This window comes from Ovis canadensis, chromosome 24 (assembly GCF_042477335.2).
Source record: "Ovis canadensis isolate MfBH-ARS-UI-01 breed Bighorn chromosome 24, ARS-UI_OviCan_v2, whole genome shotgun sequence".
Classification (NCBI taxonomy): domain Eukaryota; kingdom Metazoa; phylum Chordata; class Mammalia; order Artiodactyla; family Bovidae; genus Ovis; species Ovis canadensis.
This window is the reverse complement of record NC_091268.1, coordinates 28,932,493-28,960,491: the sequence shown is the minus strand read 5'-3', so window position 1 is coordinate 28,960,491 and position 27,999 is coordinate 28,932,493. Positions and strand designations below refer to the sequence as shown.

The window sequence follows — 27,999 nt, the reverse complement described above, 5'->3', positions numbered from 1 at the left end:
GTGTCCAGTTTTAGGGACGCGGGGAGAGGATGTGGATCAGCTGGTGGCCTGCATCCAGAGCAAGCTGCCGGTCCTGACCTGCACACTGCAGCTGCGAGAGGAGTTCAAGCAGGAGGTGGAGGCAACGGCAGGCCTCTTGTACGTTGACGACCCCAACTGGCCTGGAATAGGAGTTGTCAGGTATGGTAAGACCGTGGGCGGATCATTTTGTGAACCAGCTTAGAAATCTAAAATGAATTTGTGTAGTCACAGCACTCAGGTCTGATGCAGGTTCACCCAGACCTGGGCATTTAAAAGAGCACAACTGGCAAGCGGCGCAGCACACACTCAGGGAAGCAGGAGTCGCTGTGTTCTTTCTGCTCCAGCTTGAAAGTTATTAGCGCACCACTGACATGAACAGAGAGCTACAGCTCACCCCGGAGAACCACTTCCCAGTGGGGGCAGACCCTCCAGCCTCTGACTCAGTGGGCGTCTTGAGGCCCTTTGTCCCCTCTCGGGATGAGGGAAGCCTCCAGCTGGTCTTACAAGTGATGGGGCTTCCTGGCCACGCCCCTCCTTGTACATTTCATGCACCTGGAGACTTGGGCTCCCCTGGGACATTCTTCAGGTTCGCTCTTGAGACCCTGTGAGCGGCTCCTTTGCCCTGTGTCTCCTTCCACACCCTTGGTAACTTCCAGCAGCTTCTCCACCTGTCATCCTGTGTCTAGAGGGACACCTATTTTAGATTACTGAAGTGCTGTTATGTGATATTGTTTATAGGTATGAACACGCTAATGATGATAAGAGCAGTTTGAAATTGGATCCAGAAGGGGAAAAAATCCATGCTGGGCTCCTGAAAAAGTTAAATGAACTGGAATCTGACCTTACATTTAAAATGGGTAATTACTCCTATAAGTCAGCTGTGGACTGTGGAAGCCGTTTTCTAACTGGCCTAAAGGGAGTTGGGCTGTCTTAAGTGGTGTAACACTTCATAGCATGAGAGAGCTTCCTGCCCCTGCCACAGCCTCGCTGGGTCCTGAATCCGCAGTAGATCCATGCCCTCAGCCCCTAGGGGAGGCTGCCCTATGCCTGGCTGCGTGGTGTGCACGGAATGGCCTGTGTATGACTCGTGACAGCAGACTTGGGAACCAAGTTGGTCTGTTGTTTCTGCCCACAGGCCCTGAGTATAAAAGCATGAAGAGCTGTATTTACATTGGCATGGCGAGTGATGACATCGATGTTTCCGAACTAGTGGAGACCATCGCAGTCACAGCCCGAGAAATCGAGGAGAACTCAAGGGTCTGTAAGAGTAATCTGTGCCTCATTCTTTTTTGGGGTTTTCCCTGGGCAACTAGCTGGCGTCACAAAGGAAGAAGCTTCCCTCGGCGATGTCTGTCCATTCATTCTTTGCCCAGGTGTGTAAAGGCCGCCTGTGAGCCAGGCGTTGAGCAGGTACCATGGCAGTCCCTGCCCTCGGTGAACTCATGAGCCAGCCTGGGAAAGACGTGAATGAGCAAGTGAGGTGGTGCATGCATGTTTGGGAAGATGTGTTCACATCATCTCTGCCCCACAAGGCCAGGGGAGAGCTAGTCAGAGCTGGTCCTGGGGCTGGATGGGATGGTGCTTCGGGTAACAGAACTTCCTGCCCGTAATAGACCTGCTGCTCTTGGCCAGTTGGCACAGAGGACCAGGTTGTCAGGCTTACAGGACGCTCTCCACACCAGATATGAGTCATTAGGAATCCCTCAAAGGGAGGGAAAAGTGACCAGCACGAGGCTGGCCTGAGAGGAGGCAGACGCCTGTGTCATGCAACTCACGTTTGGTAGGAGGGGTGCAGAAGAAAAGGGGTTTGAAATAGAGCCCAGGAGCCAGCTTTCTTGGGTGGGCATCTTAGTTCCTTTGGACCCCGCCTGTATCACTTCCGCCTCCGTTTCCGTGAATGTTGAGCGCTGTGTCTTAGTTTTTCCCTCTGCCTGCACTGGGTCCTCCTGCAGTGCAGACTCTCCAGCTGTGACGTGCAGGTTTAGTTGCCCCAAGATGTGTGGGGTCTTAGTTCCCAGACCAGGGATGGAACTCATGTCCCCTGCATTGGAGGCAGATTCTTAACCACTGGACCACCAGAGAAGTCCCTGTTGTGTCTGTTTCCTGTTGGTAGGACTTTCAGATCATAGGGGCAGTTCTTTCTCTTTCTGGCAAATGAGGCCAGTCACCGTGGCGCCTAACACTAGGCCTCCTTTAGCATCTTGATCTATTTGATTTTCTGCTGTATTTTCACACTGACATGTTAAAGTACCATTTCCTAACACACTTTTGAAAAATGTCCCCAGTGCTGTGTTTATAGTTCTAGAACCCCGGGAAGCAGCTTGGACAGATAATGCCTTTCTTGGTCTTAACACAGCTTCTGGAAAACATGACAGAAGTGGTTCGGAAAGGAATCCAGGAAGCTCAGGTTCAGCTGCAGAAGGCAAATGAGGAGCGGCTTCTGGAAGAGGTGAGGCTCCAGGCTGGGCCCCTGGCTGGACTCAGGCTGGGAGCTGGTCTCCAGACGACAGCCTTGAGCAACGGTTGTGTTTTGCAGGGGGTGTTACGGCAGATCCCCGTGGTCGGATCTGTGCTGAACTGGTTTTCTCCAGTACAAGCATCACAAAAAGGAAGGACGTTCAACCTGACGGCAGGTAGGATTACCTTCCTCCCACTTTCTTGCATCTGGATTGTTTGGCCAGGTGTCCTGGGATGAGGAGCCGTGTCTGTGTCCCAGGCTTCACACCAGGCGCTGGGCCAGGACCTGAGAGGAGGCGAGGTTTGTCTGCCTGGACTCTCATCCTTCTCACCTATCCTGATGGTTGCAACAGCGCGGGGGCAGGTGCCCGTGCCCCCAGCAGACTCCCCTTCCTGGGGTCCAAGCCCCGCAGCTGTCCGTTCAGATCAGTGTTAATATTCTTGCAGCTCTCCTGAATGTTTTGCCCCAGTCAAGGGCTGCTTTTGCACGGGGCAAGTGAAAGGCTGTAGTCTGTAGCCTTTTTAGTTCAAACAGCGAGTATTCCCAGTTGCTGTTCTGCCATGGAGTAGGCTCCCCGAACCTGGGCCCTTCCCCAGGAAATGCTGACTACACGGTCACAGGGCAGCAGGGGATAATCTGACTCTCCCCACCAGGCCTCAGCCTTTAGCCAAGAGGCGTCCACTCCTTGTTGCTAAAAGACATTTCCCACCAGGGCCTGGCTCTCCAGGCATGCTTGGGCCACACTGCAGGCTGGCTACACAGGCTGGCTGGGGAGTCAAGGCTGGAACACCCCACGGGGCCAGCACCTGGCTCAGGGGAGCTGGAGCCTTGGCAGGAAGCTCATGGGGAATGAAGCTGACGGGCCTCCGCTGGGCCCCCTGCACTGGGCGCCTACCCCACACCTCCCTGCCCCCTTCCCGCAGGCTCCCTGGAGTCCACGGAACACACGTACGTCTACAAAGTGCAAGGCTCAGGGGTCACACCGCCTCAGACCCCCACAGGCACTCGCGTTAAACAGAGGCTTCCAGGTACGTCAGTCCCCATGCCTGAGCTCACTGATACTGAAGAACGTTGTTCATATTTCCCTGGGGAAAAGACCTTGGCCTCACATACTGCTTCTGTGACCTGCATTCCTATCTTCTTGGTTCTTCAACCCGAAGTTCTATTTCTCTTCACCTAAGAACAGTGGTCCCTGCCCCTGGGCTTCCCAGGTGGCGCTAGTGGTAAGAACCCACCTGCCAATGCAGGAGACTTGAGAGACGGGGGTTCAATCCCTGGGTCAGGAAGACCCCCTGGAGGAGGGCATGGCAACCCACTCCAGCATTCTAGCCTGGGAAATTCCAAGGATAGAGGAGCCTGGGGTTGCTGAGTCAGACACGACTGAAGCGACTGGGCCTACACACACGTCTCTGCCCCTTCAGCCATCTCTGAGCCTTGGGGAGCCGCCTGTGGAGCGTCACGTTTACCCTGTGTCCACTCCTCTGAGCTTCTCCCGGCTGGGGCTCCCTCACGGTCCCTGGCACTGGGGGCATGTTAGTGTCCCATCAGCTCTCGTTTCTCGCCTCATCACTCAATGCTTCAGAGCCAGGGATCCCTGGGATTTCTGCTGTGATTAAATACAGATCGCTTAGAGCACAGCTGGCTTCTGCCGCAGGGGCGCCCTTTCCTGAACCGTCAGTGCTGTTCATTGATCTTCCTCTAGGCCAGAAGCCTTTTAAAAGGTCCCTGCGTGGTTCGGATGCCATCAGCGAGACCAGCTCAGTCAGTCACATCGAAGACTTGGAGAAGGTGGAGCAGCTGTCAGGTGGGCAAGAGGCCTCAGAAGCTAACAGCCCTGAGCGGCACCCAGGGGCGCCCGCCCCTCTCGAAGCCGAGCCGCCTGGAGCCCTCCAAGATGGGGCCCAGGGCCTGCAAGATGACCGCCCACAGGTAGAAGAGCCAGAGAGCTTAAGATAAAACTCAGTGTTTGCTTGGAGACTGTACTGAATATTATTTCAGGAAAATGAAGTTATTCTGAAAATGTGAACCGTGCCACATGCTGAGAGAAATTACTGTTATTTGTGCTTAACTGGGATGGTTGCACAAATGTGTGCCTGAGAGCCAGGCCCAGGCGGGCAGTTGACATGTCTGATTCTGTGGGTGTTGTAGAACAACCAACAACTACTGTTTCTGTCTACCCAACTGTAGTAACACCATTTCCCCCCCGTTACCATAAACACTTTTTATTCACAAAAAACATGAGAATTTCCAGTGCCTGCCACTTGAAATACTTGCGCTTCTCTTTCTAAACAGACACATGGAAGACGTTATAGGTTGCACATAGTACGTTCTTGGTGAGACAGCTTTCTAGAACTCTCCGGGTTCCCTGGGGCCCTGCTGCACAGACAGACGGCGATCTCTGCCGTCTGTCGTACTTGGTGTTCAGTTGGATCAGGTCGCAATATGCAACTGGACTGTCTGGCTTGAAGGAGTGGGCATGATGGGGTTGAAACAGGAGCGTCAAAAGCCCTCTCCCGCACCCCCGCTGCTGCTGCCCCGAGACGTCGGTCAGGGCCGTGTCCGCTGAGCGGCGGCAGGTCAGGCTGGACCCGGCACTGCTTCTGGCTCCGCTCTGCCGCCAGCCCGTGTCTCCCTTTATATGCTATTTGTAAACAAATTAAAACTCCTCTATTCACAGTAACTGTACAGACTCTTCTCAACCATATTATATATATATATATGTATATTTTTAAATACTGGTAAAACTTTTAAATTGGCATAGAAGTACAGACTGTACTCATTTCTATGTTTAATATCTGAAAACTCAACAGATGCTGCTCTTAAGAGCCTCGTATTAAATATGCTGTGTAGCACCTCGTTATGTTGAAATTCTAAATTTAAGTCCACCTCTGACCTGTTCTCACGGGAACTTCTGGAGTGTCTGTTCACAGCAGCTCAGCCCTTTGGGCCCAACTCAGAAACCAGATCCAGAGGGGCAGCCTTTCTCAGGCTGATCAAGCCAGATGACTGCTGAAATAACAAGTAAACCCTTGACTGCGGCCCGTTTCTAAGTCCTGCGTCACTTCCTTTACCGTCGGCAGCGGCCCCTGTGCCTTTCAGTCCAGCAGTCAAGCTATGGGAGACCTTAAATGGTGGCAATTCACATGGGGTTTGGGGACTGTCGAATTGAAAGCCTTAGTTATACCATATTAAGCCTATAATTACTCTGATTTGATGTGATTTCTGACATTTGGCACTTGTCAAAATGCAGTTTTCTTTTCTTCCTGGTGCAAATGATTAACAAGTCTTCCCTGTTTCTTTGGTGCAATGAAGTATAGCAGATAAAATGGGGGAAGGGGAAATTATTACCTTTAACAAGATTAATTTTTAAATGTTTTTATATATATTTGAAATTGTTAAATTGGTTTTGCTGAAACAATTTCACCCTTGAGATACTATTTGAATGTTGGTTTCAATAAAGGTTCTTGAAATTGTTCCCAGTTTTTCACTTCATAAATCTTGGCATTAATTGGGCACGGTGACTTCCTTTCGGATAGCAGCTTCAAAAGAATAAACGTTTCTAAAAATACATAATATCAGGTTTGAATCTGATGCTTCTAAAGTATTTTGAGGTTAAAAAACATCTGAGATGTATAAATTCTCGTGGCTGCATTTTAAACAAACTAAATGACAATTTTTCCTTTATTCACTAATTTAGCAGAATTAGGAAGACTTACCCAGACTTACCCAAGTATCTGAAATAGCTGCTTATAGAATAGTGAGAAAGCCAGCTTCTCCTCTGGCCTCTTAATACTAACCAAGAAGAAAACCTAAATAAATGCCTTTGCCAAAATAAGATTTTATTTTAAAGTCATCTGAAAAACAGGTAAGGAGTAAGGAGAGAGACCTCAGACTGAATGGAGGAAGATTCCAAGTTCACACTCTTCCCTGCCCCCGTCAGGGGTCTTCTGCTGTGTCAGAGAGGTGCTTTCTTTGGTAATTCCTATTTTTAGCTTCCTGGGGAAGAGATCTTTTCCCATAAGCCATCTTCATTTTTTTTGTAGAGTAGAGCCTTGTTCCCAGGAAACAGTGTGTTAGCTGGAGAAGGGTGTTTCTTTAAAAACATCAAGGTAGATCTGATATGTTCAACAAAGTGGGGGGGCTCAGCCAGAGGTGACGTGGAAAGGTTCTGGAAAAACAAGATTTGGGGTGTGAGAGGAGAACCGGCTCTGTTCCCTACTTTGATAAAGCTGTCAAGAGTGTCTCTGTGCTCCTTACACATTCATCAGGCTGTTCTCAGATCACTGTATAAATATATATAATTTGTAAAGTTACATAAGAAACAGGTGTGCTGGGTTAACAAGAACAAAGCAGATGGCTGCCTGTTGCTCTGCTGCGTAGACATCTACCCAGGATCCACTCACCCCCAACTAACATTAGGAGCAGCTCAGCAGGGTCTGCGAATGGTGCCCTCCACAGACACCGAAGGGAAAGCTGCTATGGTCTCGTCTACACTCTCTTCTTCGATAGATGAGGAAACCAGGGGCCAGAGAGGTGCCCAGCCTGTAGATGCTCACCTCTAGTATCTGCTTATCATCTTGCTGCAACCAGAAATCCACATGGGGAAATGGCGTCCAGGAATACGGTCCTATACGAAGTTGCTCTGTCTTTGCATCGTAAATGCTAATCATCTAAAAAAAGAACATTTCGGGCAGAATTTAAGGAGTGTTATCAGCAGAAATGCTGCCTTTACTGCAAGCTCCCCTGTCGTCTTGAACTTGAGGCATTTATCTGGTAGAGAAGCTTCTTTCAAGTTTGGTCTCACTGCAAAAAGCTGCCGCTTAACTACTTCCCACCAGTCTAGTACTGCACTTGGTGGGCAACAGACATCATTTTGTTTAGTTCTGACAACAGTCCTGCAGGAAGGTGGTGTTTTTTCCATTTTGGTTGGAGACCTGAGGCTCAGAGATGGGCCTGCTGCCAAAGTCATGTGTCTGTAAGTGTCAGGGCTGGGCTGCAGACCCCATGTGTCTGACCCAAGGTCATGCCCCTCGCTGCCTCTTTGTTCACACCCCTAAGTCATCTTGGAGATTAAAGCCACACATGCCTGTTGCCTCCTCAAGAGAAGGGAAAAGCCAACTCATAAAAATTTGCCAAATGATCAATTCCTTGAATTCTCAAATGTTGCCAGTGGTAGTTTCCAGCTTAACCAGCAATGTTCAATTTTGGTTACTGAGACTATGTCCTGCTGCTGCTGCTAAGTCACGTCAGTCGTGTCCGACTCTGCGACCCCATCGACGGCAGCCCACCAGGCTCCCCCGTCCCTGGGATTCTCCAGGCAAGAACACTGGAGTGGGTTGCCATTTCCTTCTCCAATGCATGAAAGTGAAAAGTCAAAGTGAAGTCGCTCAGTCGTCTCCGACTTTTAGCGACCCCATGGACTGTAGCCCACCAGGCTCCTCCGTCCATGGGACTTTCCAGGCAAGAGTACTGGAGTGGGGTGCCATTGCTTTCTCCAAATATGTTCTGAATCTTAGCTAAATCAAGACTGTTCTGCTCCCTGAGAGACTGAGAAAGGAAACCTAACAATGTCAAAGGGTTGGCAGAACAGACCACTGGGTCCAGACGTTTCCAGTGAAAATTAAAGCTTTTCCTAAGCAAGCAGACTTCTTTTGGTTGCTCTGATGCGATTTCTGTTTTTTTCACGTTATGCGTTTTTAAAGGATTTTTTCACTCGTTCCTCAAACAGCATGTCAGTCTTGTTTTTTTTCCCAACTTTTAAAATGAAGGTGTTAGTTAACTAAAAAGACCCAAAGGCAATCAGACTTTTAAACTGATCTGATTATTCTTTGGGGTCATCAATTCATCCCAGCAAACTGCTTTCCAGTGACCTTGTCTGGGGACAGCATGACCTGCAGTAGAGAAAAGAAAAGCCTCTTCTCCCCACTTAGCTCTCCTTTCTTTGCAGTAACTTCACTGGTAAAGCTCTTACAAAGTACGAGGGGTTCATTTTGTTTGGATCTGGATGCAGGGAGAGTCACATATATCCCCAACATCTTCAGGGCACAGAACTGGGGTCTTGCGCTTCTAACCTAAAACATTCTTTCTTCTCTACGTGCTATGAGTGTATGGTGGTTCCTGATCATGGGCAGCTTTCCAGAAGCTGTCAGAAACTTCATTTCCAAAGTGGATAAAGCTCAAGGCTTTGGTTTGATGCACCCACCCCTTCCCCTTTCCCTTCACCCTGTTAAGACAAGATGCTGTCAGACTCACTGGTCCTCCTGTTAAAGCTCGGGCGGCCCGCAGCTCTTCCTCCGGACCTCGGTCTTGGAAGGAGGCTCTGTAGATTTCCGCAGTTTTGATGTTGACAGCTGTGAGGACGACAGGACAACTCCAATTGGCAAAAGGAGCTGGTAAGTCTCACACTCATACCATTGCCCGTGATAGGACTGAGCAAAGTTACGTTGGTAGTCTCTCCCTTGCTGGGAAGGGAGAATGCAATGCTTTGGCCAGTCATCTCACTGAGAAGTGCTGAGGCCCGAGCTGGACCCAGTAAGACCTGGTTCCAGACCAAGGACCGCCCCCACCCGGGAGACGCGCCATCTCTTCAGGCAGCCCGTGGCAAGGCCTCCCTGCTCAGCCCTGTGACAAAGAAGACAAGCCTTGACAAGACACGGCTGCGGACGTGGCCTGGGATCGGCGCCAGGGCTGGTGGTGTGTGTTGGTTATGACTGTTTCTTACATACAAAGGATAGAGAATAAAGCAGTGAACACCCTGCCAAATAAACCAAATGTTAGGGATATGGCAGAAGCCCCCTGTAGAGACAGCCAGTCTCAGGACTTCCCTGGTGGTACAGTGGTTCAAAATCTGCCTTCCAATGCAGGAGACTCAGGTTCAATCCTTAGTCAGGGAACCAAGATCCCACATGCAGCAGGGCAGTTAAGCCCTCACCTGAACTACTGAGCTCAGGTGCCTCAACTAGAGAGAAGCCCAGGCACCACAAGAAAAAATCCTACGTGCCACAACTAAGCCCAATGCACCCAAATAAATACTTAAAGTAAATAAATAAAGACAGCCAGTCCCAGCCTGTTAAAGCCTCAGGAGTCCCAGGGGCTGTCACAGGAGGAAGGGACACTCTGGCTTTCTTTCAGGCTAACCATCTTTAGCCTGATGGTTTCACTTTGCTTTGTAGGCTCTTTGTTCTCCATCAAAACCTTAATTAGTTCCCTGAGTATAAGAAGATTCAAATCGCCCCATTTCAGCCCCCAGAGTTCTGGCTAGAGAAAAGCAGAGGGGCCTCTTGGGGGAGCAGAGCCCACTGACATCGAGCTGTCCTCTAACCCGGCGAGGCCCAGGCTTTCTATTCACTACCTGTTTCCCTTCATAGTCTAGGACCTGGACATTGTTTCTCCCGTAGATATAAGGTCAGAGAAGGTAAGCTCCTTGCCCAGGCTCGCCCAGCAGATCCAGAGGAGTCAGGACCAGGGCCCAGGGCTCTGCCACACTGACAGCTGCGGGCCCACCAGCTGCAGAATCTGCCTTTAATCAGTGTGAGGTCACAGACCCTCCGCCCAGCATGCTACTCACCAATGCCGTAAATTATTGGAAAGTGGCTTTCATTTTCTTCCCGGTCATTTAATTCTAACACATTAAAAAAAAAAAAAGGAATTTTAAGATCTAATTTTAAAGAAATACTAAATAATTGCTTTCATTTTCTATAAACAGAGGCCAAGAAGGAGGCCCCCGCCTGCAAAGGGGGGGATCAGAACATGAAAGGGCCCGTGTCCTGTTTCCCAGCCAAGCCCGGGGCAGTCAGGTTATTGGAACAAACTGCCCCTCCAGAGTCTGAGTCTCCGGTCACCCACACACGTGGCGGCAGCTCCTCGTGGGACCGGCCCCAACCCTTCCTAGAAAACGGAAGAGGCTGCTGAGAATCCCTCAGAGGAGAGCCCTCGGGGTGGGGGGTCAGGATCTCAGTGGAGGCTGCACGGGATCTGGATGAGGGAGGGCAGGGACGGCCATGCCAGCAGATATGGGGAAAGCCAGAAGAGGGCAGCAATCCAACGACACGTGGTGCCATCTACAACTGAGGCACAGACGCAGGGTCCTGCCTTCAGGGCGTGGGCGAAACATCCCCCAAAGCTGCAGCTTCGCTCTGGGAGGAGTGGCGGAGCTCACCTGTCACACACAACGTCACCAGATGAATGTCATCTTCTTGTCTGTCAAATTCACCTACAGCGAGAATTTTAAAGCTCATGTCAAAAAAGTTCCCTTAAGCAGCAGAGCATACGCTGAACAAGTCAAGAGGGGGGATGGAGGGTGGGATCCACCACCCTTAGACCACAGCCCGGCCTGTCCATCAGAGGCGGATACCCCTGAGCGGATGCCCAGCACCCTGCCTGCCAAGGGTCAGACACGTGCCCAGCATTGGGCCCAGAGAAAACTCCCACGGAGACTTTCCTTTCTTCTCCCTATTCTGAGAGGCTGGTGGGACAAACAGTCATAAGATTTTAATCTTTCCCTAAAGAACGCTTTTTTCCTGATGGGTCATAAAATCTGACTGTTATGAAACATTTGGAAAGTATAGAAGAGTATAAGGAGTCTGTGGCTTTTGAAGGTGTAAGCGAATGGGCTTTTCCTGCCGATAATCCTAGCACTTACCAGTGTACTTCCTGCTGTGTTTGTCCGTGCACAGCTGAGCTCAGACACCGTGCAGGTACTGCCTGTCTGTACATGTTATTGTTTGTACATGCTATTTTCCCATGCAGTGCAAACCTCTTCGTTAAATATCTTTTAATGGTACGTATAACTATGCCTCTACTGGTGGACAGTAGATTTCCTGCTGTAGATAATCTTTTGCCCACCTTCAGGTGTAAATCTCTATGCACACTTCAGATTAATTTTCTTAGAAAAGATTCTCAAAAGAGAAATTGCTGGGTCTGTGATGGACCATGATGCCAAAAGGCTTTCCAGGTTTAGGTTCCACCAAAGTACTGCAGGGTGGAAGTATGCCCACCTCGCTGCTTCATGGTTAATCACAGAATATTGTTTTTTCTCATGGTAGTATTTGCTAATTTAACCAAGAAAAAATAGTATGATCAGGGTTATTTTAACTTTCTGCACATTAACAAGAACATTTCTGCAGGAGGGTGGTGTTTTTTCCCCCACACAATTCACAGGCTTACTGTGAGGCATCACCTGCTGTTTTGAAGGCAAACTATGTCCCCATCGCGTGAGCTCTAAACATTTAGCTCTTTGCTCTCCAGTGTTTATGGAAGATTTCAAGCTGAGCAGTTTGGGTGGCTCCCAGCAGGTGCGCCCCTCGTAGGTTCTGTACTAATTGAGATTTTCATCTAAGCAAAAATAGGTACACATTTTTATCAGATTTGAGGGGAAAAGTGAACTTACTAAGGAGCTGATGAGTCAGTTTCTGTGACAACTGCCTGTCGTCATTGAAGCCTCCCATGAGGTGTACTTCCAGCCTGGCCAAAGAGAGGAGAGTGGGTGCTCAGAGGCGGGACGGCTCAGCCTGGCAGGCCTGGGTCTGCCCTGAGCCTCAGCTCCTGGTTCCTGGCCCTGTTCACGCCATGGCACACACACTGGGGCTCTGCCCGGGGGCCCAGGGGCACTGTGTCTCAAACATGATGCCACCGGGAGGCAAAAGAAAGAAAGGCTGGTCTGGAAGATAACGATTACATCACACTACTCACCCGCCCTGAGCGGGACGCTTCAGAAACCTCTTAAAAGTCTCGGCCTAGTGCAGGGTCGGGGAGGGACGAGACTGACCGGGCCCTGCGTGGGGGCAACCCCGCCACCAGGAGGCCAGCGTCTTGGAGAGACAGGGGTCTCATCTTCGTTTTACAGATAAGGAAACTGGTTCAGCGTCTGACGCACATGCTTGTCTATGGCAGCAGCTTTTTCCTCAGTGCGTCCCCCTGAGCACTGGCCGCATGAGACAGAAAAGCATTTTCGGGGTTCAATAAGCTTGGGCGGCCTCGCCCGCCCCCAGGGCAGCCACCAGGCACACAGCAGAGCACAGCAGCACAGTACAGCTCCCGGAAAACCTACAGCTGGAAAACCCACATCAACTCTGTTAACCCTGCATTTCCCAAGCTCACTTCTCTGCTAACTCCAGTCCTTGGCCTGTGACGACCTGGGGACCCGAGCTCAAGAGAGTGCAGCCACCTTTCACACTCCCCTCAACAGACAGAACCCTCCTGAGGAAGGCCCCAGAATCTTCCACGTCAGCAGCTCAGCGTGAAGCATCTGGTGGCCTCGAATCCTCTCTCTCACAACCATGTGCTGAGAACCATGGTCCTGGGCCTGGAGCCTAGTCCAGCTATATACACTGCCGGGCTCAGCGTCTGACAGGACACAAGGTTGAGGCCAGCCCAGCCGATCACAGACCCGGCAAGGGGAGAGTTAAACTTAAACACAGATCTGTGTTCCACTAGGGAAACTGCGACAGCGAGGAGGCCTTCCTTAAATCCCTGGGATCGGGAGAACGTGTGTATGACTAGACTAGTTCATTCCAGTGAACTGCTGCCCCAGACTTCAGATGAGAGCCATGCCTGCCAGGCCCGGCGATGAGAGAGAAAGGGGAGGCGACAGTGAGCACCAGCCAGATAGCCGGGCTGGGGCCGCGGCTCCCTTAAGTAGCCACGTGGCTCCTGAGGGCCCACCCTGGGGGCCGCACGTGGGAAGCAGTCTGTCACTGGTGAGCAGGCGGGCGCTGTGCTGGGCGCCCAGGCGGGGCGCCAGCTCTTGCTCACAGTCTGCAACACTGACCCCCTTCGTTCCCACCTTCCTTTTCCTCGCAGCCCGTCCACTACTTAACATCCTGCTTTGCTGGCGTCTCCTCCCCATGGACTGTGAGCCCTGGGGGCAGGGTTTTGTCTCCTCCATTCACTGCGAGGCCCCTGGCACCTATGAGCAGTTCCAGTTCACAGGAAACACTCAACAAACACCTCCTGAAGAAAGGGAGAGATTCCACTGCTGGGGTGCCACAAGGCATCGGCGGACACACAGAGGCCAAGAAAGCGCCACTGAGAACACAACTGCAGGTTCAAAGCAGACCCTCCTTCCGGGACCGGCCCCGAGTCCCGTCGCCCACTCTGCCCTGAGCAGCTGCTGAGGCGAGGGCGGGCACCCCAGCAGCTTCCTCTACACGACGGGGCCACGTTCCCCACATGACGCAACGCAGGAGCGGGGCGCTCACCTTCCACATTGAGTGTGGTCGGAAAAGGATTTTATGGCGTTCACGATCAAGGGGACCTCAGCTTTGGTGTCACTTCCGTCACAGTGCGTCAAGCAGGTAGCCCCATTACCTGAAGAACAAGGGTGAAACGACTCGTGTTATTCCCGATGAGAACTCGGGGCGCAGCCCAGGTCTACGCCTGTCCATTCGGACCACTTCATCTTTGAACGGCCTGCAAGAAGGAAAAACAGAGACGTCTGGGCTGCCCAGCCAACCCATCTGACCAGGGCCTCGGGGAGGGGCCATGCAGACGGAGGAGAGGTGAGCGGAGCCAGGAAACGCAAATTGAGACGCCCATGGTCCAGGTAAGGAACAGTTTCCTGCATGTCCCTCGTCATACCTGTGTGCCTCAGGACCACAATGTGACAAGTGGTGGCATCATCAGAACCCAGAATGGAGATGGAGCCTGTTTAAAAAAGAAATAAAATAAAATATCCACTAGCCTTTGGGGAGAAGGCCCAATTCACTGGTTCCTAACCTACCATCCTTTGGGGAGGTCACTGCAAGCTCTCTTTGCTGAACATACAGAAGGCCCTGGGGTCCCACTTGTTGAACAGACTGACCTCTGAGAAGTCTGGCTCTTTCCTGTTTAATTAAAAAAAAAAATAAAATAGTGATGGAAATTAGTGAGGATTGAGTAACTAGATAGATAGATGGAGAGAGCCAAAGTGCGCCCTAGGTGGAAACAGACCCTCGTGAGGTCTGAGGTGTGTGTATTACCTGACAGAAAGGCTAAAATAAAAACGCAGTGGGATAAATAAAAACACTACCATGTGGAACAGTGAAGAAAGCAAGGAAGTTCTGGGTTTTTTTCACCCTAGAGAACAACATTCTAAAACCTATGAAATAAGATGCAAAGATCCTTTTCTACAATTCTTTGCAATTATAAAGAGAATCAGATCAGATAGACTAGTGGAGTGAGTGGTTCAGAAATTACAGCCCTTCTTCACTTTCTTTAAAAATGAGGATGGGTCCAAGCCTTCCCTATGCCCCAACCTAGTAATCCCCCCTCTGGAAACCTGTACTATAGGAATAACCCCAAATGCCAGTGCGCTTATCCCTGTTACTGGGAGCGGCACGAAGCTGGGGACGACAACCGAAAAGGTAAGCAAATTATGCAGAACCGGCTCACAGCCATTAACCCCACAGTCGCAAACAATGAAGACCACGGGAAAGGAGCTTTGAGAAATGGAAAGCTGAAGAGCAAGACACAAGGGTGGGAAAAGAAATCTAAGCTGTGAATATGCTATTAGTGCGACAATGCTGAAAACGTTGCTACATGTAGGGGAAATACTGGACGGAAAGCCACCGATATAACCATGACGGTGTTGGAACAAGGCCAACGCACGCCATTTAACTGTCCCAGCTGCCGTTCCTCTATTCTCCAAATGCCCTGTGAGGTAATTATGCTATTAAAGTAGAAAACCAGGGGACTTCCCTGGTAGTCCAGTGTTAAGACGCTGAGCATCCCATGCTGGGGGCAGGGGTTGGATCCCTGGTTAGGGAACTAAGACTCCACATGCCACATGGCGTGGCCCAAAAGAAAAAAAAAGGCTACAGCAGAGAACCAAACAGAACTCATAACTAAGCAAATTAACAAAAAGGTAGGGTAACATTAGGTGTCCACTGAGTGTCTGTATAAATTCTTCTGTAGTAAATCTGGAGCGGGGAAAACTCAGGTGGCCAGTTAACTCTTTGCCCAGTCGCTCAGTTGTGTCTGACTTTGCAATCCCAGAATGTAGCCCACCAGGCTCCTCTGTCCATGGGATTTCCCAGGCAAAAATACTGGAGTGGGTTGCCATTCCCTTCTCCAGGGAGTCTTCCTGACCCAGAGATCAAACCTGGATCGCCTGCATTGCAGGCAGATTCTTTACTGTCTGAGCCACCAGGGAAGCCCAATTAATTCTTTAATGAGAATTAAATTTTTTTTCAAAAATGTCAAATTGATGCATCACTAAAATGTATCCTAATTTCCTTCTTACTTACAACCAGTAAACTCCTCAATAAACAATTTCCTAACCACGTGTGCAAACACAGAGCGTGTAGGTACTTGTCTAGACCAGAGAACATTTTTATAGACTTACACTGGCTGCTGGCCATTCCTCACAGCTGGGGCTAATTTCAGTTAGTGCTGGCTTACCAGACAAAATACAAGAGATAGAAGAGAACATGACAATCCATTCGATGAGTTATAAAAAGTTCTCTTCTAATAAACTTCCACTGATTAGAAGCAAGGCAGCAGTTACAGTGAGGAACTACAGTGAGAAATAGCGAGGAACCACTTCAGAAAGGAATTGAATTGGGGATCAGCAGATGCAAACTGTCACACACAGAATGGACAAACAACAAGGCCCTAACTGTATGCGGCGCAGGGAACCAGTCAGTGTCCTGTAATAAATGATAATGGAAAGGAATATGAGAAAGAACATAAATACGTAAAACGGAATCACTGCTATACAGCGGAAATGAACACGTCGCAAATTAACTAGACTTCAAGTTACAATATTTTTCTAAAAAGAAAGCAACAAGGACTGAATGAAGCACAGTGTGCGATCCGAGGCCTGGAGTCAAAGAGAAAGAAATGCAGCCGATGGTGCAAAAACTCACACCTCAGAGCAGTGAGCGCTCTTCCTTTCTATACCACTTCTCACCTCAATTCAAGGCAAGATAAAGGAGAACGCAGAATTTCTTTTTTTTATCATTCCTTTAATACTCACCTCCTTTGGTTGTTTCGGGGAGAGGGAGGGAGGAGTCAAGACAAATTTTTACCGCTCCTTTTCACAACTGGGTCACCACCCAAAAGCAAAGCTTATTTCTGAGAAATGAATTATCACTTGTTTACCTAAGAACCCCAAATCACAACGTCTCTGATCTACAGTGCCTACTGTTTCCCAGAGAAACAGAAGCGCGCTGATCGGGAGAGAGGACGGCCTGAAAGGGAAAACAGCAATGTGGGTCTGTCACTTTCAAAAAGGAAAGGAAGATTAGCTCAAGTTCTCCTCTAAGCAAAAACACACAGCCCTACTATATAAACTCTGAAATAAAAGCAGCCCAGGTTTTTTTTAATGTTCTGAACGCTCAGATTCACACATACACACACCCCACACACACCCCCAAAACCTTTCCCCTCAGTCTCTCTTGCTACTGCTCATCCTGATTTCTCAATTCCTATCTGAGGGCACTGTCCTCTTATCCCCAGGGTCAGTGCACTTGTTTCAGAAAAGGGCCAGACGGTAAATATTTGGGGCTTAGCAGACCGTGCAGTTTCAGCTCCTCGGTGTGAAATCAACAGAGGACACGTGACAAATGGCCGTGTCCCCAGAAAATATTTATGGGTGACAATGAACACTGAATTTCATGAGACTTCATGTGTCACGAAGTGACTTCATATTTCACATTTCAGGAAGCATTCTTTTCTTTCCCCTCATCGTTTAAAACTGTAGAAACCACTCTGGGCTGGTGGGTCATCCACCAACAGAACGCGGCCCGTGGCTGTAGCTGACTGTCCCTGGGTTCACCCATCGCTGGGGTGCAACCCCAGAGGACAACTAAGTCCCCCTCACCCCTCTGCCAGACTCCGTCTTTCTTCCTTCAAAAACGGGAAAGCAAGTGTGAAAGCACCGCCCGGCCCAGCCCTTGGGACTGAGCCTTCTTCCCCTCACAGGGCCCTACCCCATCGCCGTCCCGTCTTCCCTCACACCTGCTGTTGTAGCCGTGTAGTCTCTCGGTCGTGTCTGACCCTCTTTGTGACCCCATGGCCTGTAGCCCACCAGGCTTCTCTGTCCATGGGAGTTCCCAGGAAAGATTACTGCAGTGGGCTGCCATTTCCTCCTCCAGGGGATCTTCCTGAGCCAGGGATCGAACCTGCGTCTCCTGCATTGGCAGGTGGCTCCTTTACTGCTGAGCCACCTGGGAAGCCCAAGAAATGGGAGCATGATGGCACTCTGGCCGAGAACAGGGCCCGGGGCCTTCTGTGTGGGAGAATTCTTCCACTGAAGCCCATGCGCCTCTCGCCTCAATTCCTGCAACTCGTGCCCCCAGCGAGAGGTACAAGGCATGACAATGCAGGGGGGCAGGGGGCGCCCCCCACTCACTCCTGGAGTGAGTGACCTGGGCAGAGCCTGAGCCCCTGTGCTTCATCCCGTCCTCTGGGAAACGAGGCCACTGCTTAGGGTGTGGGAGGATTAACTGGGAGCAGGCCTGCGGGGAGTGGCTGTCCCTACTCCCCACCTCTGCTCCCCGGTCCTGACCCCGAGGTCTCCCATACCCACTCTATCCTTGGGATGGCTGCCTGCATCCTTGCTTCAAAACACTGGTTCTGTTACAGGGTTTTTGTGCTCAAAAAGCCCTTCAATGGGATAATTACAGGGATTTATAAAGATTCAGCTCTGTGAATGTTCCTAAAGGGGAAGGAGCAGAAATGTCTCGCATGCTTAAAAGCAGGAACTACATTATGTGGAATTCCATGGGACCGTTAAGTCTTAAGATGCTGCGGGACCGGATTCTGAGCATCCAGAGGCTGGATAAGAGCGGAGGCTCTGGACCGCACCATCCGAGGGTGCTCTCTGCGGGGACGGCGGCATCTGCACCTGCTGCCTCATCTTGTAGCCGCTGTCACTCATGACTGTCGAGCACCAGAAACATGGGTAGTGTGACTGTGTGTGTGCTCACGATGCTTCAGTTGTGTCTGACTCTTTGCGACCCCATGGACTGTAGCCCGCCAGGCTCCTCGGTCCACGGGATTCTCCAGGCAAGGATACTGGAGTGGGTTGCCCTGCCCTCCTCCAGGGGATCTTCCCGACCCCACAACAGAACCCGCATCTCCTGCGTCTCCTGCACTGCAGGTGGATTCTTTAACCACTGAGCCACTTGGGAAGCGCAGTGTGACTGAGGAGCTGATTTTTTAATTTTATCGAATTTTGTTGCTAAGTCGCTTCAGTCGTGTCCGACTCTGTGTGACCCCAGAGACAACAGGCCACCAGGCTCCCCCGTCCCTGGGATTCTCCAGGCAAGAACACTGGAGTGGGTTGCTATTTCCCATGAATTTTAACTAAATGTAAACTGCCACCTGTGGCCAATGGCTACGGTACTGAGCAGCGCTGCTCCAGAGGCAAAGGCCAACCCGCCAGGGTTCACCTCGCGCAGCATGCAAAACCTTGGGCAACTTACTCCACCCTCCGTGCCTCAGAGTCCCCGGCTGTAAAACGGGAACAGTATTAGTACCTGCCTCCTAGGGCTGGGATGCTTGGCGAGCTCCACAGCACTGCTATTACTGTTGTTGCTGTTGTTATTATCCTACGCTAAACATAGCTATAGACGGGCTAGTAACTGCTGCTACTGCATACTGTCACAGGAAAAAAGACACCTTATAGAACAGAACATACAGTATGCTATCATGTAAAAAAGTACGTCATATACAAAGAAAAGCCTCTGTAAGGATAGTCACCAAAGTGTGAAGCATGGTTGTGGTCACAGATTCCTTTTTCTTCTTTTTGAGACTTCTGTTTTCTTACCAAGGGGATACTACTTGCTATTAAACAAATAATAATTAAACCTTTCATTTCTCTACACTGTGTGTCAGCTGAACGACCCATCTAAACCTCTGCAACCTACGTATGACTGACCTCTCCCGGCTTGCCTCCCATTCTGCCCTCCTGCCCTCTGTGCCAGGGAAACCAGTCAGTTCACCTGCCCTCGGAGCCCCTCCTGCCCTTCCCAGGGGCCGGGGGGCAGAGACCAGTTGGCCCAGTGAGAATGCCTCCCTTCTCCCCTTAGGCCGCCGCATGTGGAAGCGGCCGCCCACCCCAGCCACACTCCTGTAAGGCAAACTGGTCCCCACTCCACAGCCTTTCTAGGCCGAGTCTCCCCAGAGGCCAAACCTCCCTTCTAGAGGTTCCTGGTATCCCACCTCATTCCCCTTCTCTCCACACTTAGGGTGCTGCCTTGGACTAACTTTTTCATAGAAACTTTCTCACAGACATAAAAATAGAGTGTCACTAAGTTCTTCAGGCAGCTGCAACTTCTTCCCCTTTGAGCCCCAGTCCCAACTTCAGCAGTTAAGTGACACAGCACAAGGAAGGAAAGCGCTTAACACGATGACTAGTGTCCGCTGGGCGCCCAGTACGTGCTGGCTGATATTACTACGGCTTTCTCGAAATGTAAGTTGAGAATCACAGAGTTGTCCCCTCTTCCCTTGTCAGTAACATCGCCTCATCTTTCGGGGGTCATTCTGCTCACTTGTTTGTGTAACACATATTTACAAAGCACAGATTCATGGCCAGGGTCTGCCCTAGGCTCTGAGGATACAAAGGGAAGATGCATACTCTGCCTTCAGGAAGCTTAAGTTCTCGCAAGGGGAGGCGGAGATCAAGGGAAAATAAAACAAGCCTGCTGGACAAGATCATTACACACCGCCCAACTGGTACAGAAGAAACCTCAAGAATATCTTTCCTAAGCCCACAGACTTGGCCAGATTCCTGAGCTTCACTTTGCCGAGTGAAAAGGGGCATTCTCCCCTGTACGAAACTTAATTAACAGTTAATGGTGTTTGAGCCACTCTGCGGCTAAAAAACATAAAAACCATCCCCACCCCATACATACCCTGACTGTGAGGAAAGAGGCAAAGGCCATAATGAAGGCACATGAGGGGCTCAGCGGGCATCTCTTAAATCCATGAAATGGGTTGAACTGGATCTGAGACAAGTGGGAGGTTTGGTTCCGATTTTTTTTTCTTTTTACAGTAAAAACCGTTTTCCAAACAGTCTCTGCTTATGCATGGAATAAGGGTTCAGAGGTCTATCTAAGGACAAAAGCAGGAAACAAAACAAAAAAACCTTCCATAGGGTGTGGTCCTCAACACAGCCCAGCGGGGCGAAAACACCGAGGGCCCTTCCTTCCGTCTAAAAATACCCGGGAGCCCCACACCGCGGGGCTAGAAGCCCAGGGGACCCGCCGGGATGCCCCTGCCCACACCCGGAACAGCCTCCAGCTTCCTGAAACCCCCAGGAGGGTGGTACACTCACCGCGGGTGGGGATGGCCGGCGAGGGAGCGACCCAGGGCGCTGCCCAGATTCGCCTAAACGGGTCAAAATCCGGACTGGGGGGCTGGGACCGCCCTATATGTGAGAGGGGGTCCCGGCGTGTCCTCCAGCCGCGGTGCTGGGCCACCTTGGGCAAGTCACCTAACCTCTCTGGGCCCCCGCCCCCTCCTCTGGAAAAAGAGGGGGGCCTCCGCAGATGCCCTGTAAGGTCCAAAGAAGGTAAAAGCCCCACAGACGCCTCAAGCCCGCGCTCCGGATGTGCCGACAGCACCTCAGCTGCGCCAAGTTTCGAGCCTGACTCCGGGGAGAGCTGGCGGTGCCGGCGGCGGCAGGCTGAGGACGGCTCTGGCCCGCCTGCGGGTTCCCTCGGGCCCGCCTCGTAGCCCCCCGCCCGGGCCCTGCTCACCTCCAGAAGCGGGTGGGCTCGGACCAGGTCCCCGGCGGACTGCGGCAGCCGCACTCGCCGCCCGTCCACGAGCAGCGGCATCGCGGAGGCGGCCGCCCGGGCAGGCCCAGGGAGGCAGCGGCCTCCCCACCCCGGGGCCGCCCTCCGCCCCCAGCCTCGGGCAGCCCCGCCCCGGCCCGCCGCGCCGCGCGTGCCTCCGGGAAATGGAGTCCGACGGAGGCGCAGTCCCCAGAGGCTAAGGAAACCTAGAGCGGGGTCGCAGGGCCCCATGGGAAACGTAGTACAAACCGGAGGGAGCCCCCTCCTCCGCAAGGGGCGCTGGGAAATGTAGTCCTGAAAACGTGGAAAGACACGCAGGATGGGGAGGAGCCGCGCTTCTCCAGAGGGCCTTTGCGCTCAGCTCCAGGCTCACAAGGAAAAGGCAATGACACCCCACTCCAGTACTCTTGTCTGGAAAATCCCAAGGACGGAGGAGCCTGGTAGGCTACACTCCATGGGGTCGCTAAGAGTCGGACACGACTGAGCGACTTCACTTTCACGCGTTGGAGAAGGAAATGGCAACCCACTCCACTGTTCTTGCCTGGAGAATCCCAGGGACGGGGGAGCCTGGTGGGCTGCCATCTATGGGGTCGCACAGAGTCGGACACGACTGAAGCAACTTAGCAGCAGCAGCAGCGGCAGCCAGGCTCACAATTCAGCCAACCTGGCCTGAGTTTGGGCACTGAGGTCGCCTAAGTTCATCATAGTGAACTAGAGAAAGTCTGCAAACCTGCGTGTTGCTTCAAAGGGCTGTATTTAATGATTAACATAAACTGTTTATAGATGAAAAAATGGACCCTGAAGTTTGCTAGTCCCACACATTTAGAGATCGCTAATAATGATCTCTTTCAGATCATGGCTTCCCAGGCGGCGCAGGTGGTAAAAGACCCTGCCTGCTAACACAGGAGACTAAAAAGCTGCGAGTTCGATCCCTGGGTTGGGAAGACCTCCTGGAGGAGGAAAGAGCAACCCACTCCATGACTCCTGCCTGGAGAATTCAATGGACAGAGAGCCTGGTGGGCTACAGTCCATAGGGTCTGTAGAGTCAGATGTGACTGAAGAGACTTAGGACACAAGTAGGCGCAATAATGCTTGATGCTTGACATTAAATAGGCACTAAGAGATGGGCTGCATCCAGTCCCATCATTTCATGGGAAATAGATGGGGAAACAGGGGAAAGTGTCAGACTTTATTTTCTGGGCTCAAAAATCACTGCAGATGGTGACTGCAGCCATGAAATTAAGACGCTTACTCCTTGGAAGAAAAGTTATGACCAACCTAGATAGTATATTCAAAAGCAGAGACATTACTTTGCCGACTAAGGTCCGTCTAGTCAAGGCTATGGTTTTTCCTGTGGTCATGTATGGATGTGAGAGTTGGACTGTGAAGAAGGCTGAGCGCCAAAGATGCTTTTGAACTGTGGGGTTGGAGAAGACTCTTGAGATTCCCTTGGACTGAAAGGAGATCCAACCAGTCCATTCTGAAGGAGATCAACCCTGGGATTTCTTGGAAGGAATGATGCTAAAGCTGAAGCTCCAGTACTTTGGCCACCTCATGCAAAGAGTTGACTCATTGGAAAAGACTCTGATGCTGGGAGGGATTGGGGGCAGGAGGAGAAGGGGACGACCGAGGATGAGATGGCTGGATGGCATCACTGACTCGATGGACGTGAGTCTGAGTGAACTCCGGGAGTTGGTGATGGACAGGGAGGCCTGGCGTGCTGCGATTCATGGGGTTGCAAAGAGTCGGACACGACTGAGCAACTGAACTGACCTGAACTGAAGAGATGGGCTAAGAACCCTGGGAGTAAAGATCAGCAAAATGCCCTACAGACCCTACTGAGGACAGGTACGCTGGTGTGAGGCTTCTCACCCTGGAGCCAATACTATTCAAATAGATCCGACTCCACAATGAACAAAACAATTTTAGAAAAGTCATAACGGTGAGATGATCAAGGGGGACGCACTTCACACAAAGCAAAAATTATTAGACTGTCTCTAGGATGCTGCAGTAAGCACTGCCTGGCAGGCAGAGCCTTCAGACCCTTCTCCTCCAGTTGAGTTTAAGTTGGTACCAAATAGGTAAACATGGGAGGAATGGAAGTTATCTTCCCCTTGAAAAGACTTTTCCATGCTTCCTGCATAACTTTCTCCCAAGGTGGTGAAACAACTGACTTTACATGAACATTCATCAAATCCTCACAACCATGAAGTAGTTATTAGTAATTTCCACTTTTATTTTCAAAGTGGAGCTCAGAAAGACTAGGTAACTTGCTCAGGGTCACACCTCAGAAAGAAGACAGGTCTGACACCCTCGACACTTTATAAGTCCTTTCACATCTGTAAGAATTAGCCACTTCTCATTAAAGAAGGCCCACCCATAGCTGGCAGACAAAATGATGGACCCTGGGACTCCTACTCCATTGAAAGCCTGCTTTTGAGTACGAGGGATAGAAAAATCCTGTTTTCACATAATTCCAAAGATTAAACACTTTTTTTTTTTTCCACAGATGTTCCTTAAAACCCTGTAACTTTCTGGAAGTGTTTGTTCTCCTTGGACCAGTTGGGTGGGATGCCCTCTAGACGCACCTGGAAGTGATCCTCATCACCAATATGCAACTATTTCTGAGTACTTGCAACCTGGCCTTCCCTGGTGCCCCAGTGGTAAAGAATCCGCCTGCCAATGCAGAAAACATGGGTTTGATCCCTGGGTTGGGATGATCCCCTCCAGAAGGAAATGGCAATCCACTCCAGTATTCTTGCCTGGGAAACCTCATGGACAGAGAAGCCTGGTGGGCTATAGTCCATGGGGTTGCAAAAGTCAGACACAACTTAGTGACTAAACAACAACTTGCAAACACACTGACAATTATTTTTGCCTCTTTAATAAAGTCTCAGTTTAGTAAAGTCTCAATTTCAGTTTTCTATTGCAAAATGGTGCTTTAATACAGTAGGTCAATTCAGGAGGAAAAAACACAGAAATCAAAAGAACGTTAGTGTGACAAGCCTCTTTATCGGGGTATCTCCCTTTACCCAAGGTGGTGAAACAACCGACTTTACGTGAACGTTCATCAAATCCTCACAAGTAGTTATTAATTTCCACTTTTATTTTCAAAGTGGAGCTCAGAGAGTGTAAGAACAAAAATTCCAAGTTAACCACGTCACTGTTTTATCCTCACAATAGATTTTTTTTCCAACTCCTTTGAAATTTTAGACTTCTATGTATATATCCTTCTACATTAAAGCTATTCCCCAACTCACAGAGACTCCACTCACCATTAATTTCTATAGACACATTTTCAATCACTCATTTTATGCACTATACAAAAATCCCATCGTTTTGTCTGCAGTTAAAAAGAGAACCTAAAGGCTCTCAAAGGACCTTCCACCAAGTCACCAAAAGAAAATCACCAATATCCAAAATTTTTTAAAACAATAAAAATTTGTTTTTCAAAAACGTATTTACAGACTGAAGCTCCAAATTCTACATTGCCATCAATGTAATATACAAGAGCATACAAAGCCCTAGGAAAGAGAAAAGTATTTCATTACAAAATATTTGTGATCAAGAAAATATCGCTTAACTTTAAATAAAGAATAGGAAAAGTGACAGAAAAATAAATATATTTAAAGATGTCCATTTTCACAAATAACAAAAAAGTACACAGATAACAAATGAAGCTAAAATATGCAGGAGCTTCAAAATGACTCTAGCAGCGCTTGCATAAGTCTGTTATACAGCAATGTTGTTTAGACTCCTCTCTCTCAGTGTTTGGTTATAAAAATACAAAAAGAGACTCAAGAGAGGAGGATTTCAGTGAGCTGGAATTCATGATACAATGAACAGCCAGTAGACAGGGACTGCGTTGTAACCCTGGCCTCTTGTTGCTAGCAAAACCATTCCACCAAATAACCTAAAATCCCCTCTCTTCCCCCACTTTTGGACAAAGGAATTCTTCGTTACCAACATAACATTCCACTACGAACAAGTAGTTCCAGTTCTAACTGCACTCTTGGGAGCCTCAAGATAAAATACTGTGTTTTATAAAAGTTCAACCCCTCTTTTAGTCAATGTGAATTACATTAACCCAGATCTCCCTTTTTCCTCTTAAACCCATTTTTACACTCACAAATGTATGATCTGTCTGATTCTGCTTCTCTAAATCCTCTCTCTCTCCCTCCACGCGTCTATTGGTTTCTGAAGTCCTTGGAGATCTCCTTTAGTGCCAGCTCCAACCTGCAGCATCCAGGACCAGCCCTGGCCGCCTCCCTCATCTGTCCTCCTATGTTCCCTGCACCCCACTGAAACTCCAGAACACAAATGCAATCAGGCAGAGGGTACACAGTGTATCCAAAATAGTTAAACTCATTCTGAAGATTTTAAAGAGTGTCCTAGAGGACTTTTCAGTGAAAAGATATCATGTCAACAAACTCTTGTAAGTATGAGCCAAGCTTTCAACATTTATCACCAACTCCACTATAAAATATTGCACATGGTACTCTGTCTTTTCCTTTAGTCTCTACAGGAACAAAACAGGAAAAAAAAAAAAAGGAAGAAAACAAAAAACTCAACCACATCTGTTCAGATACCAGAGTAAGTCTAACTTGAAAGTAAGATGCCTGAAGCATGTACTCGCTCAAGTTCAAAGAAACACTCAAACAGGATGGAACCCAGTACTGAAGGGCCCTACGGGAGGAGTGTCAGCCTCAGTCACAAATCCTTGTGACCAGGGGGGACTGGTCCGGCAGGTATGAGACAGGTGGGGAGCCCACACTACTTGAAGGGCTGCGGAAATGTGCGTCAAAGGAGCTCGGTGTAATTCCAACTTCACCTTTCAAAAAATCGTCTTCCTCATCTTCTACCACCTCCTGCACAAAAACAGAGATTACAAACAAGATTGCAAGCAGCAGTTTGAAATGCTTTTAAGAATTCCTTTCCTCAGGAATGTGCTACTTCTGGAGGAAAAAAAAAGTGAAGAAAAAAAAAAATCTTCATTTTGAAGGCTTCCTCTGATGCATACTTCTTTGTTACAAACCACTCACACAATTGCTCATGACACATTGTGAACATCTCTTTAAAATCTGATTTTTTTTTAAACAGATTTTAAGTTCAAGGAGGACAGGTAACATCATATTGATATATGCTCTTGCTCAATCTAACATAACATGGAATGAATAACCATCTTCCTCAAATGCAAAATTTAAAGAAAAAATAAAAATAAAAAGCATTCCAATGATAACTTATGAAAAAGAAAGCCATATTAAATCTGATTTTTAATGAAGAAATGAATGTGCCACAAAGAAACAGACGGTGACATTCCTATCTTCACCACCTATTCATGAAGACCTACAAAATTAGTGTGAACTTCTGGGGATGTTTCAACAATAAGCAAATCTGAGACTGTTTCTTGGTGGTAACTATCAGTGGTAAAGATCTAAATTTGTTAAGCTGATTTTTAATTATCCTTCACGTCCCAGAGTCAGCATGTGAGATATCTGGTTTGAACAATTCATTAAAAAGCAAGCAGGACTAGTGGTTAAGAATCCACTTGCCAATGCAGGAGACACAGGTCCAACCTCTGGTCTGGGAAGATCCCACTGCTGCGGAGCAACTAAGCTCTCGCGCCACATCCACGGAAGCTCATGCACCTGAGCCCATGCTCCGCAGCAAGAGAAGTCACTACAGTGAGAAACCCACACCCCACAACAGAGTACATCCCAATGACAGAAAACCCACACAGCAACAAAGACCCAGCACCGCCAAAAATAAATATACAAATCTTTAACAAACAAACAAACAAAAGGCAAACACTCTTCTCATAAGAACATAACCTCAGTCTGGTGTTCCATAATGGCTGAATGAACAAATGTAGCATTCAAATGTAACACTGCCTTTAACTCTTTTACTGTGATCTGTAGCCACATAGGAGATTCCCAGAAAGCATACTGAAATCACAACTTTATTTACCTTTTTAATGGGTTTCTTAAACTCCTGAAGCTCTTCCGCACTCATGTCTTCCCATATCTGATAAAGAGGATCGATGAATTTCTTTGACCTGTCAAAAAGACCACATTTCAAAATCAAATTAAATAAACACTAACAGCGAAAGTCATATATTTATTAGCTCTTTTCTCACAAGATCCAAAATGAAAACGTAAAAACTATAACTCAAACAACAGTGTCCAAAAATACCCTACGCAGGATCTGTTAACGTGGCTCCTCTGTAAGAGCACATCCACTCACACAGATGGAGTCTTACACCTACTGTTTCTCATCTTTTCAAGTGAAAACTACTTCGACTGTGCGAAGATTGACAGGGAGTTATAGTATGTTCAAACTGAAGGTGAAACTATTATTCTAGAACTTCCTTTGCTGTTAGTTACAGACTGTCATAACAGAAATTCTGCTTCCTTATATACATGCGAAGTTAAGACTGGCCTGAGGTTTTCTATAATTACCCATCCAGATAAATCACTTGGCATTTGCTTAATCGTGCAAGACTATGGGATGTGGTCTCTAGAGGAAGGAACGAGTCATTTGGGAGAAATTTATGAGCAAAGAAAAGGCAGCATCCTCCTTCTCCAGCCTCTTCTATGTTCAAACCAACAAGTTTCAAGGATGACAAAAAAACCCCTTGGTATCATCTGGGCTCCTACTGAGGTAGACCCTCAGCAGCCTCAAACTGGCTTTTCCACACTGGGCCTGGAATACACACAAGGAGACCAGGAGAGCCACGCATGACAAAGAAACCCTAAGTGCTGATCCTGGGAAAGGCATATACACACCACATTTAAATTC

At 49.1% G+C, this 27,999-nt stretch overlaps 3 protein-coding genes across 3 annotated transcripts in view; 1 reads left to right on the top strand and 2 right to left on the bottom strand.

Moving 5' to 3' along the window:
• Nucleotides 1–5,958, top strand: part of PDXDC1 (pyridoxal dependent decarboxylase domain containing 1) — a 55,044-nt gene extending 49,086 nt beyond the window's left edge. The window contains exons 17-23 of the mRNA XM_069570182.1: nucleotides 9–180; nucleotides 760–878; nucleotides 1,157–1,278; nucleotides 2,378–2,470; nucleotides 2,558–2,654; nucleotides 3,403–3,507; nucleotides 4,182–5,958. Of these exons, the coding sequence (XP_069426283.1) occupies nucleotides 9–180; nucleotides 760–878; nucleotides 1,157–1,278; nucleotides 2,378–2,470; nucleotides 2,558–2,654; nucleotides 3,403–3,507; nucleotides 4,182–4,435 (962 nt within the window). The 3' untranslated portion in view covers nucleotides 4,436–5,958. The remainder of the gene's footprint in view (nucleotides 1–8; nucleotides 181–759; nucleotides 879–1,156; nucleotides 1,279–2,377; nucleotides 2,471–2,557; nucleotides 2,655–3,402; nucleotides 3,508–4,181) is intronic.
• Nucleotides 5,959–6,297: 339 nt separating this feature from the next.
• Nucleotides 6,298–21,425, bottom strand: NTAN1 (N-terminal asparagine amidase). Its single transcript, XM_069570183.1, has 10 exons — nucleotides 21,163–21,425; nucleotides 14,199–14,301; nucleotides 14,057–14,122; nucleotides 13,678–13,786; nucleotides 11,868–11,941; nucleotides 10,638–10,691; nucleotides 10,047–10,100; nucleotides 8,732–8,829; nucleotides 7,036–7,149; nucleotides 6,298–6,647 (listed from the first exon to the last, which is right to left on the bottom strand). The coding sequence occupies exons 1-10, from the start codon at nucleotides 21,241–21,243 to the stop codon at nucleotides 6,468–6,470; spliced, it is 933 nt and encodes a 310-aa protein (XP_069426284.1). The 5' UTR covers nucleotides 21,244–21,425; the 3' UTR covers nucleotides 6,298–6,467.
• Nucleotides 21,426–24,069: 2,644 nt separating this feature from the next.
• The window catches only part of RRN3 (RRN3 homolog, RNA polymerase I transcription factor), a 29,113-nt gene continuing 25,183 nt past the window's right edge, over nucleotides 24,070–27,999 (bottom strand). The window contains exons 17-18 of the mRNA XM_069570180.1: nucleotides 27,169–27,256; nucleotides 24,070–26,069 (exon numbers count right to left, since the gene is read on the bottom strand). Of these exons, the coding sequence (XP_069426281.1) occupies nucleotides 25,908–26,069; nucleotides 27,169–27,256 (250 nt within the window). The 3' untranslated portion in view covers nucleotides 24,070–25,907. The remainder of the gene's footprint in view (nucleotides 26,070–27,168; nucleotides 27,257–27,999) is intronic.